The sequence below is a fragment of the Diadema antillarum genome, unplaced genomic scaffold (genome assembly GCF_040938485.1).
Source record: "Diadema antillarum isolate AM-2024a unplaced genomic scaffold, OU_Dant_1.0 seq00001538_RagTag, whole genome shotgun sequence".
Taxonomy (NCBI): Eukaryota; Metazoa; Echinodermata; class Echinoidea; order Diadematoida; family Diadematidae; genus Diadema; species Diadema antillarum.
Genome location: NW_027272269.1, coordinates 74,468 through 87,502, shown reverse-complemented (window position 1 = coordinate 87,502; position 13,035 = coordinate 74,468). Strand labels below are relative to the sequence as shown.

Sequence of the window (13,035 nt, the reverse complement as noted above, 5' to 3'; positions counted from 1 at the left end):
ACTATTAGCAATTCAAGGTTACACATTCACATACTATGTGATAGTATGTGCATATTTCCTGTTCTTCAGAAATATCCAGTGAAGGCCAGCATATGGGACCACAGCCAAGTTTATGCAAATCAGTATCAATTACAGTAAGTGTGATTGTCATAGTACTCGTGATACCAAGTGCGCTTTACATACTAAGTTTGGATCGACAGAACATTCAAGTACATTATAATATTTTGATAACATCCCCATAACATTCACTGAAGTCAAGTGTGTTTAAAGCACAAATATCATGTACAGAATATTGAATCAGAACACCCCCACATTATTGTTCTCAATTTTTTTTCATATGATGACAGTGTGTTTGCACGGCTAACATGATTTTCATGTTATTTTTTTTTCTCTCTGTTTTTGAGTGGCAAGTAAAATTGAATTCATACAAAAACACAAAGAAACTAAATATTTGTAGATGGAGGAATACTTTGACAACATCTTTAACAGAGAAAGGAATCAGAAACAAATTACAATTTTTACCCACTGTGCTCTTTCTATATATTTACAATGTCACACTTCTCAAATCACCAAAAAGAATCAATACTGTTAGTACTCACATGCACTACACTGTAGGCATGTTAAAAGTGAAATCTCTTTTGGGAACGTGATTTGTGAACTCAAACAGTATTTTCATAGGTCACTTCGATGATGGCAACCACAATTATCATCAGATCCCAATCCAGTACAGTAAAACATGATATTTTCGCAGCATGAAATGTTCCTATGTACCAGGAACTGCTAAAAATAATCTGAACTTGCTGTAGGTCAGTACTGTTAAAACTACAGAATGTATGCCATTAAATGTATGTGGACAAAGTACACATATGATAATTTCTATATGCCAAGCTAGAGAATCATTCGTGCATATTGACCGATTCTGTGACGCGATATGTGTATTTTTAGCATAGGCGCAGCCATAGTGGGTGTATCAGCAGACCCCCCCTCCGCACACCCCCACCCCTCTCCCTACATTAGCACGCGCACAGAATGAAAAACTGCTTTAGCCAATGGGCGTCTCGTACTGAATGCGCGAATGCTTGCTTAGTGCGCGAACCTTTGTTACAAGTGCGCGATAAACATGTTGCCCCGGGGTGGGGGAGAGCAGGGGGGGTCGCTGATACACCCACTATGGCTGCGCCCTGTGCCGTAAAATGTCTGCTGCCCTCAACGAACCCGAATCGGTCAATACCTTATATTGTATTCGACGAACTGTATTATCAGATGAATGAAAGTCAAATTGACAATTTGTACCGTTTTGAATCATCTTTTTCTTCTTTGATGGAAATAAATAAACTATTGAATTGAATTGAATTGAGAGTAGTGTAATAATGAGTTGAAATAATGGACACAATTGTTTCAAACATTCAAACAATCATCATCAGCAATTTGTTTGATTAAAGTGTCTTCCAGAGATTATTCAGTGTTTAATAAAAACAGCTTTCTCTGTGGGGCCATATTTCTCTTACAGGTTATCACTATACTGAACAACTAAAAGACACTACCACAATATGCTCACAAGCAGAAACAGGGTTGCACAAAAAATGTTACTGTTGGTTTTGCAAACATGAGACAATGGTTTCTATTTTGGCTTAAATTACCCCTGCCAAAATCAATCAGGAAGACATGAAAACGCTAGATTGAGTAACTTGCCTTGAAAGGAAGTCTGCTATCACATTACCACATTCTGATAAACGATTATCTCCCCACCACCACCCCCATATCACAATGTCAATGCACTTTTGCAGGCAACATTGGCACTGACAATGTAGTTATCCCTGGACTTGTGTCCCTGCCAGACAAATGGCTATAAATTAGCTGCCATTTAATATCAAAATGAGAGGCTGTCACATCCTGCACCACTTTATCTGTGATGGATACACATTAGCTGCTACAGCACAGACATTCATCAAATAACTGGAATGTCCAACAAAATGTTTTCAAGGTTGTTGCTTTTTACCCCTAAGATTTGCAAATCATCACTGCTTGGCATCTGTTGTACTTCTTTTACAGGGTGCAATCAGACTTTGTGTATGTTCCTGTCATGAAGTGAAGTGAGTGCATGGTGTGATTTCAAGTTTACCTCATCTGCGGCTTCCAGCTTGGAGTCAAACTGGCAGAAGATCTGCTCCAGGGGCTTGCGAGCAACGTTGGCCAGAACATTGAGTCTGCCCCTGCATGGTGGGAGACGGGATGAGAGGTCTTACGATATGGATAGCCGTACTTTTGCCTCGTTAAGTGGAGGGCTTTTGAAAGGAATTTTATCTCATGGATGTACAGTTGTCATGGTTTCCCAAAAGTATCATCATGTGCATTATATTTGCCAGTCACTTTTGTTTAAAAACTTGACAATATTTCATCTTCATGTCACTGCCCAGAGAGTTTCTATGGTCAATTTTTACTAGAGTAACTCTTCATGAACACATTGACATACATGTACACGGCACAATCTTCTCTCAGCTTCTCTATAGGGTGGCACACAGAAGTATGCATACCCAGTGGCATGATATCCGAACAAAAGTGTTAACAACTTTCATATTTTTTTTCCAGGAATCTTTATCATTTGTTCTTAGACTACAAAGAACAGGAATTCAGAACTGTATTCACACCAAGAAATGACCAGTCATGTGCTTGGTATTCCCTCCTTGATTTTTTATAACACTCCAGCACATCATTTTCTCGTCAACCCGTTGAGGATGAGTCCCGAGTATACTCGGGCAGCTGTCTAAGGGAGATGTGTGTTGTAGCAAAATCAGTCCGTCCTCAACAGGTTAAAAGCAGTAAGAAACCTTTTTGCGTGGACAATCTGCTCTTCTTGGCTTCCCTCTTCCTGTCCAAGAGATGACGTCATTCCTTCTTAGCCCAGGTGGCTGTAACCACCATCTCTCTCTTCTGCTATTAAAACTGTGCAACTTCTCTAATGCTTTTACCACTTGTAGTATTTCAATTACAATCTTTCTTTCTGAAACAACCACCTTTGGACCCTTGTTTCTTGAAATTTTGAACAAACAGCAGGTCAACACTGGAAGTTCCAATCCTTACAGAGAAACCTGAAGAGTGCAGTCCAAATAATACAGCAATAAATCCACTAAAAGTTCTCAAAAATTCAGCAAACTTTCATGTCATAAAGGCTGATTTCTTGGAAGTACGTAATATATATATATTTTTTTTGACCCAGACTGATTGGACCTTCAGCTACCAAGAGAAGGCAAAATTGCAAAAAAGGAGGGCAGGCATATTAATGCTCATCACCCTCTAGACAAGTCTCCTCCTCCAATCCCTCATACTTACCGGTGGGGCATGCCGATGACGAAGCTCTCCACCCCCTTAGCACTGCACTCATCGATGATAGACTTGAGAGCCGGGATGAGCACCTCGCACCCCTCCAGGCCAAACCTCTTCTCCGCTGACCACTTGCGGGCGAGGTACTCCTCAAATCTACGCAGGAAAAAAGAGAAGATCAAAACAAGTTCATGTATAGAGAGAATCCTTTGCAAACCACTGACCTAGGGGAAACCCTTATGTAAAGTTCAAGCATGCATCTTGCATTAACACTTGAGGAACACAAAGAAAGAAGAAAGGAAAAAGAGAGAGGTAAAAATGGTATTTTGTAGGAAGAACCTAGTGAAAACAGTTATGTAGCAAACTAAACTCCTCATCCCTACCTTGAAAAAACAAACAAACCCACACATAAGACTAGAAGAATAAACTCTTCTCCACAATATATGAAGTGGGTAAGATATCATCTCTAGACATCAAATATGATTTTCTATCTTTGATTACATCTGATATCTATAATATCAATAAGTAGGACTCATGTGATAAAATGGAAATGTGCTTTATATATCAACTGATAAAATCCATGTAGTTTGGCATCAGTCCAAAGATGTCTACGATATAGTTCAGATATATATGTATATGCTTTTGAGATAGCGACTGCTTGGTACAGTTGCACAATGGCATAAAGCCCAGTAAACATGGAATACTTGACAGTATGGATATTCTCACATATTTTCTGCATCTCTGAAATATTTACTGAAGTTTGAAATGAAAAAAAGCACACAAATATTTGGAGATATTCATTTTTCGAACAAAGAAAACAATGTCATCCGTGCAATCATAACCATGACAAATTAACAGAGATTGGCTCACTTTAACAGGCTCACACTTTTAAAACTTTGCACTTTAATAAAAATAAGGTTTGTCAAGTAGTGCATCTATCACACACAAATAATGGATGCTTGATTTTATCCAATGGCCATAAAAAAAAGATTAGGCTGTTTCTTTGTTTTCCCACCTGTATTGTCTCTATCTGGCATTAGACTTACCTGGTAGAACGGATCAGGCGCTCAAGAATGAGCCTCTTGTCCATCTTGGAGAACTGCATAGCCCCCGGTGACTCAAACTGCTGTCTGATCCAATCACATTGTTCGCGGTCATTGATGAACATGTACTCAACTCCAATACTGCGACAGTAAACATCCTGGGGATTGGAACAAGGTAGAATGTGGAAATTGCTTCCGGTTGGTTCTTTATCTTTTTACTACAGAACAACACATCTATATATTTTCATTTAAAACTGCACACAATGATCATTCAATGCAAACAGTGATTTGACATGTTTAACAAAATATAGTGTATGCCCCTACAGAGTGTGTGCTGGCATGTTTCTTTCAAAATAAATGATCCAATCCACTTGAAGGGATGGTACAGTATTGGTTTAGATGGGGCTGCAGGTTTCCAACTATTGTGTGTGTCTATGTGTGTGTGTGTGTGTTTGTTTGTGAGATAATGAGAAACCACTTAGGAAATATGAAAGAAAATGTAATTTTTAGAAAAATTCACAGATTATTTGATGAAAATTTGTCTCCAAATGGTTGAGATATTCAGAAAAGCGATCCAAATAAAATGTGACAGGCCAAAGTCAGTCATTAACATTGATTTTCACCAAAGAAACTACATTGTATCACTGATTGTTACAAACCACAAGATTCCTGGTTTGGGGGGGGGGGGGGGCAATACCAGGGCCCTGTTTCATAAAGCTGTTCGTAAAGTTACAAACAAGTTACGAACAAGTTACGAACGACTGGTGATCAGTTCTGATGTGCTATACCTATCAGAATTTCCATAATTCAGCACAAGAACTGATCACCAGTCGCTCGTAAGTCGTTCGTAACTTTACAAACAGCTTTATGAAACGCCCCCCAGGAGATTTTACTATTCTCCTGCCAAACAGACGAAGAGACAGTTGGTTGTTGCTGGCTTACATTCTGAGCATTGTTTTCAGAAATCATCCTAGAACTGTCAACATGATCCCCTTACCTGTCAGCATCACATGAAAGATGAAATCAAGGCACACATCAGGTGCAAATGAAGCTTTGACATGAAAATTGCTCCAGAATCAAAACTTCACAATTTTACAGGAAATATATATCTTAATCACAACAATTCCATCAACTTTTATCTGTGATGGGGCTCTTCCACAAGTTATCTCTACCTGGTCCAATTTTTCAAAAATTGTCCTTCCGCAAAATGCCAAATAGCATAATGAAGGGTATATGCACAAGTTTGCAATTCATCATCCAGAAATAGATTCTAAAAATTCTTCCAGAATAAGTTCTGGCTACCACAAATGTAATGGGGTTTTTTGGTTCCCCAGCTTGCCACACATGTGTAAACTATGATGCTATGACAGCTCTTTGCTAGTCTTACCTCCAGGCGCTTGATAATCTCCCTGAGTGGCAGCGCTTGTTGGTCTCCGCCAATGAAAGTGGTCTGGGGCAGGGTGAAGACTCGGTCCATGTCATTCTCGTCTTGAGATAGTCAAGGACAAAATGAACAGAGAACGGTGTTGGGCGAGAGAAACTAGCATGTTATATTTACAGACATACATGTACACTATCTTTCTACATCTACTTTCATTCTTTCGTCTATGTATCTGCCCGTATCTATCTATCTTTTTGTCAGTCTGTTAAACTGTCTTATATCAATATCCTACAAACTATCTAGTATCTTGTCAGCAAAAGGCTTGTCATGCTATCAACCCTGCACATTGTGGAATACAAACAAATGAAAGAACTGAGAAATATACTGAGAAATATCAACATTTAGCTACCAAGATATTGGAAGTTCAGATGCAGATTCTAATTATCCTTCCCAATCAATCTACTGGTATTTGATCTGACATACAGTACACAGCATCTATGTAAAGCAATAAATGATCTGATGTTGTACATTTTTATATTACAAAAAGTGAAATCAGAGAAAGGAGTCTATGACATGTACAAAATAATTCAAAGATAATCAAAAGGCTCTTACACCCTCAGAGGTGCCTGATATGTCATATGGTCACAACAAACTTTTTGTCTACAACAAATCAATGTGCTATACAATCACTCATACAAAATGCAGGGACATGAAGCTTATAACTCGCGCTATACAGTGGTGAGAAGTATGCAACAGACTGAGATGGTGAGGTACTCATCCTCATACAGCCGGACAAAAATTGTACATTCTAAGATAACATGCTCTCTGATTATAGGTTACTAATCATTTCATAAACTGCACGTGGCAACAAACTAAATTTGCCTTTACAATGTAGGTAACATAACATGTTCAATGGCTTGCACATTTTAATTGTCCTCATTCACATTGGCTTGAAAAATCATCCAACACTCTATCAACATCACATACGAGGTAACACTCCAGCTCTCATCAACACACCAGTTACACAGTGGGCAATGTAACAAACTTCTTGGCAAACCTCAAAAAAACTCTGTGTTTGCCATGGAAAGTTCATGAAAGGAGTAAGCATAGGGGGTGATTTACATCAACAAACCAGTGTTTTCCTCGATTCAAAGTGTATCTTTTCTTGACAGAAAATTACATGATTTGTCATGGCTGCATATGTATGAAGTAGTTCAATAATATACCACAACAGCCTTTACATGGTTTTACAGATTTACTGGACTTAAACCAAGTCAAACAACTGGTCACTCAACAATCAAAGGTTCACTTTAATGTTACTTCGCAAAGCAGTATGTCTCTGTAAAAAAAAAAAAAAAACCCTAGGAAAATACAATGGCAGCATACAGTCAAAACATGTCATTCAGAAGACATTTCAACATTCTCTTGAATGACTTAATGTTCACCTAAAAATGAAAAAGAGAAGAAATGAAAAACACTTCATTTTTCATCTGATGAGTGATGACAAGTGCTACCTTTAACTGCTATAACTGAACTGTGCAAAAAACACTGACACTGCAGATAAAAGCCTTCTGAAATGTATTACTTCCTGCACTGACTTTGATTCTAACTTCATGAACTTGAATGTCAAGATTTAAAGGTGCATGGTCCCGGTGTTTTTGTCAAATGCGTACGCGGGTGCACGACGCAAGTTTCCTATAGAGACCTATGCTATCGACTCCTCTTTGGCGCTTACGCTGTGGCCCACTTCCCCAAGTCCGAAGAAGTCCGATTCACTGTAGTCAGTGGTCCGATCACAGTTCGGCTCATGATTCAGCTGAGGGGGATGACAGCTTTAGCAAACTTCTTTTGGGATGTCATAATAAGAAGCACCTATGCACGCACCCTGGCATTATAGGCCTGCGGATTGAGGCTGAATTTTGGGGTCAACTGGCAACTATCGTATAACAAACAAATTTTGTAATCTTTTGAAAGTATATGTCTTAAGAAACTTACCAGTAAAATTTACCCGAAATTTCTGCGTCGGAACAAGCTCAAATGACGTCATCAATATGGCCACCACAAAACCCAAAAAAATCAATGAGAATTTTAGGATATATCAAGTGTTCATTATACAACTGACATTATAATCATTAGATAAGTTGCCAGTGTATGTATTTCTTATTTCCTGCCTTTCTCCAAACAAAATTGAGCCCATTTGTGACCTCTTTTCATAAAATCTGAGCCCAAATTAGGTCATTTCTATGGCAACTTTATGCTGAAAACATTTTTCTTTCTCAAACAAAAAATGCAACACCCTCCCAACGATAAACACCATTCTAAATTTATATAAGTATGTAAATTTAATAGACTAGAGTTGAGACCTAACCTGTGAGAGACCATAGCTACCATGGTTACACTCAAATTTGCCTGTAGCCATTATAACACAGCTGTCCAGATATCACAATTTTCATTATTAGTGGTATATTATGTATATTCCATCTCAGTAGCTGGATTTTTTTGTTGTTTTTCGTTTTGCATTTGGCACAATCATAAGACAATCTGACATTTTGTTCAAGCCAATTAGGCATAGAATATAGATTAAGTCAATTTCTCATATAAGATGAGACCCTCCTCCACCTCAGCCCCCTTGTTAGTTCATGGCTGTTCCTTTCTTACAGTCCTGTAGGGTGTTTCACCAAACTTCTCATTGGTTTCAGTTTCACTTCACTGGTTTCAGTCTCGATATCTCACTTTTTTTATTATGTTTCAGTCACGAGGACTTGCTAAGTGAAACTGAAAACACTAATTGACACTGATCTCACTGAAATCAATGCCAGTGGTGAAACGGGTCTTGCATGGATTTCTGTACGATATCAAAGCAAGCTCATTATACTCGATGGACTACTGCAACAAATACTGTACTTCTGAAAGAAATGAAGCACTGTTACTGGATTCACATTTTGTCATAGATCACATTAGTCCAGTCAAAATAGGGTTTCACCCACTATACTAATTGCAGTAGGAAATTCCACTGCAGTGCTACTTGTTATGGGCTACTTAACACCTTACTCAAAGTCCTAAGAAATCCAGTGGGGCATAGTGGCTAAATTTCCATAATATGCAAATTAGCACCCATTATGATAAAAATACAGTGTTACCATGAAAACTATACTTCTAGGTTTTAGATTGGAACACCGAAAGTGTTGAAACCTATGCTTATAATGTCAGTTAGTGCGATGCAAACATTCGCCATGACATGTACATAGTCTGGGCCTCATTTGCATAATATGCAAATTAGCTCCCATAGGCCTAATGATAAAAATACAGTGTTTCCATGACAACAATGCTTCTAGGATTGAGACTGGAACATGTGCACCGAAAGTGTTGAAATCTATGTTTACGATGTCAGTTAGTGCAATGCAACTATTTCCATGTACATAGTCTGGGCCTCATTTGCATAGTATGCAAATTAGCTCCCTTAATGATAAAAATACAGTGTTTCCATGAAAACAATGCTTCTAGGTTTCAGATTGGAACACCGAAAATGTTGAAACCTATGTTTGCAATGTGAGTTAGTGCGATGCAAACATTTCCACTTATATAACCTCGGCCTCTTGCATAATATGCAAAGGGTTCCGAGCCAACGGAATATTCTAATGCATCAAAGTGCCCGATATGAGCATATCAAGAGTGTTCAAATATGATATTTCAGTTTCTCTTCACCAAAAACAAACTTTACAGCCTTAGTAAATTAGCATGAATAATATCATAAAATTAGAGCTTGTTATCCAACAGATAATGATAGCTTAAAAGTACAAAATTAAACAAGTGTCAACATCTATAATTTGTCTAATTTTGTAATGAATGAACTCTATTTGGAGGGTGGTTTGCTCGAATCTTGATGATTCATCTCTTGCATCCTTGAGGGTTTTGAGATATTGAAGATGGCACAGTCAAAGGAACCCTGTAGGTAGTGCCCAAAGTCAACCCACTCGATCATATTATCCCCACGACCATTTACACAACATGCATCAACCAACGCGATTCCCGTTGTTTTAAGCGTACGAGATTTTATTTTTAAGTCGTTTGGCCGTCTAGCAAAGACTCTTTTATTTCCATGAAATAGAATTGGCATTGACAGAGACATTTTCCTACAATTTGTATAATACTCTATCTTTAAAAAATGATGCACAGTCAAAGCGACTCGTATATAGGGAGGTACCAGAATTCATCCCTATACCCTCACGGCTCGGTACAAAACATAATTATACAAACGTGAATACAGCTGTTTGAAGCGAAAAAACTCTGTGCATAACGTCCTTTTAGTTTCATTTCCATTAAAATTCAGTGGAAGTTATAGAAGAATTTTTGTTCTACAATTCTATAGGGTAAAAATGGTTCACATACGAAGGCAACCACGTGGAGGACGCCTAAAATTACCCCACCCAAAGGCAGTCTAAGACATGCAATAATCATGCACCAACGCAAATACATAATTATGTTCTATGGGTACATGCCTTTAAACAGTCCTTTTGGTCCTCTAGCAAAGAAACTTTTATTTAATGAAATTCAACGGAGTCAACAGACGATATATTGCTCTGCAATTTTGACTTACACTGACATAGTTAAAGTGGTTATCATTCGAAGGGAGCGTACTATAATATGGAAAGTACCCACATTAATTGCCTCTATACATTACCCTTTGCAACGCAAATATCAACGCAATTACACTCGTTCCAAAAGTGCATGTCTCAAACAAAAAAAGTCGTTCCTTGAGTTTTATGACTATCACTTGAGTTTTATGTTTATGTATAATTATCGTATGGTGCTATAATCATTGTAAATTCTTTTCATTCGACATAGTTTTACGCACATCATTTTCTTTTACAAAGAAAGTGATGTCTCGATCTGTTCTTGTTACATTGAAAATGAAATAAAAATCAAATTGAATTGTATTGAATTGGATTCCTGCCATATCAAGACAATTTTTTTTTTCTATAAAAGTTGCCGGGGTAGAGATAAAATAACGACATTGATCTACAATATCTATGCAGTCCAAAGGGTTCACTTGCAAAGACCACCTTAGGAGAGGTGCTCAAAGTAACTCCATGCATCCTAAAGGCGATAAAAAACATGCAATATACAAACGAGAAGAATGTTCCATGGTTACATACCTCTAAAAAGCTCTTCCGCCTGTGTAGCACATACGCTTTTATGTTCGTAAAATGCAATTTAAGGTGATATAGGACACGTTGCTTTACAATAAGCCCTTGGGAAGTGCCCAGATTACCCCTACCCTGACCGTCGTGGTCCTGAAATAGATTAACAAAACATGCATTTATGCCAAAGCAAACTCACTTGTACATGCATGTAAAGTCGTTTTGCCGACTAGTAAGTAAAGACACTTTACTTTTCATGATTTTTAAATGGTAGAGACACTGCTTTGCAATGATCATATAGTCAAAGAGGTGCACATTCAACGGCAATCGAGTGGGATGTGTTCAAAATCATCTAACCCCACGGCAATATAGAAACATGCACTAGCATATAGCACAATATGTTTCAATTTTCCATGCCTTCTCATTTTCCCGATCGTTACGGTTGTAGAGCAATTGCCCTTTTGTTTGTAAGAAATGCAATATAATTACAAAAAGAAAAATGCTCTACATTAACTACATTGTCAAAAGGGTGAACATTCAAAAGCAATCCCTTGGGAAATCTCAAGAATTACACCGCCGCTCAAGACCCGTAATTACATCACACGGATACTATGAACGCAAATACCGACGTTCCTTTATGCATGCATGGTTTTAGAAGTAGTTGCAGCAATACAGCTACACACTTTTATATCAATGAATGTCGTGGAAATGATAGGAAAAGCATTGCCTCAAAATATCTATTTAGTGGGAGGATGCACATTAAATGCCAATCCTGTGGGATGTGCCCCAAAGTGCACCACCCTCATGGCAATATAGAAAACATTGAATATCATTAACGCGAATACACCATGTTCCAAACATACATGTTTTCAAACTTCGATCGTGCCGTAAATCAAGGGCACTTTTGTTTTAAAAAATACGTTGTAGTTAATAGAGGAGACATTACTCTACAATATCCATATCGTCAAGAGGGTGAACATTAAAAGACAACCCCATGGGAATTGTCCAAAGTATATACACCTACGCTCAAGCCCCCTTAAGACAAAATATAGATATTAGCAACACAAACATCGTTGTTCTATAGCGTGGATGGTTTTAAAAGCAGTTCCGGCAATATAGCAAATACACTTTTTAACAATGAAAAGTCATGGAAATGATAGAAGAGGTTTAACTTTACAAGATCTATGCAGTGAAGAGGGTGCACATTAAATGGCAACCCTGTGGTATGTGCCAAAAAATATTCCACCCTCACGGCAATATATAAGACATATAAAATCATATAATGCGAATATATTATATATGTTCCAAACGTGTATGTCTTTAAAATGCCATCGTGCCGTACAACAAAGGCACTTTTGTGTCCAAGAATTATAACTTATTAATAGAGGAGACATTGCTCTACAATAAATATATTGTCAAAAGGGTGAACATTTAAAACTAATCCCTTGGGAAGTGTCTAAATTCACACCTAAGCTTACGCCCTCTTGTTACAGAACACATATATTAGCAACGCAAATACCGTTGTTCTAGCGTGAATGGTTGTAAAAGTAGTCCCGGCAATACAGCAAATACAATTTTCATCGACGGGAAGCAATGGAAATGATAGAAGAAACTTAACTTTACAAGATCTATACAGTGAAGAGGGTGCGCATTACACGGCAACCCTGTTGGATGTGCCAAAAATACTTCACCCTCACCGCAATGTAGAAAACATTGTAATATCATATAACGCAAATATATATATGTTCCAAACGTACATGTTCTCGTGCCGTATAGCAAAGGCACTTTTGTATTTAAAAAATGCAACAAATTACAGAGGAAGCATTGCTCTACAATAACTACATTGTCAAAAGGTGAACATTCAAAGGTAAGCTTTGGGGAGGTGTCTAAATTTACACCTACGCTAACGGCCTTTATTACAAAATACGGATATTAGCAACGCAAATATACAGTTGTTCTAACGTGAATGGTTTTAAAAGTAGGTCCGGCAATGCAGCAAATACACTCTTACATCAATGAAAAGTCATCGAAATGATAGAAGAAGATTTACCTGACAAGATCTACATGATAAAGAGGGTGCTTATTGAAGGGCGACCCGGTACCGTGTGCCCCCAAAATGCCCTTTATCCTCTTGGCAATATAGAAAACA

General features: G+C 37.9%; 1 protein-coding gene across 1 annotated transcript in view; it reads right to left on the bottom strand.

Annotated features, from left to right (window-relative positions):
* LOC139710516 (2-oxoglutarate dehydrogenase complex component E1-like) overlaps positions 1-13,035 on the bottom strand; it is a 72,521-nt gene that overhangs the window by 16,288 nt on the left and 43,198 nt on the right. The window contains exons 4-7 of the mRNA XM_071622449.1: positions 5,752-5,852; positions 4,368-4,522; positions 3,331-3,477; positions 2,123-2,213 (exon numbers count right to left, since the gene is read on the bottom strand). Coding sequence (XP_071478550.1) covers positions 2,123-2,213; positions 3,331-3,477; positions 4,368-4,522; positions 5,752-5,852 — 494 coding nt within the window. The remainder of the gene's footprint in view (positions 1-2,122; positions 2,214-3,330; positions 3,478-4,367; positions 4,523-5,751; positions 5,853-13,035) is intronic.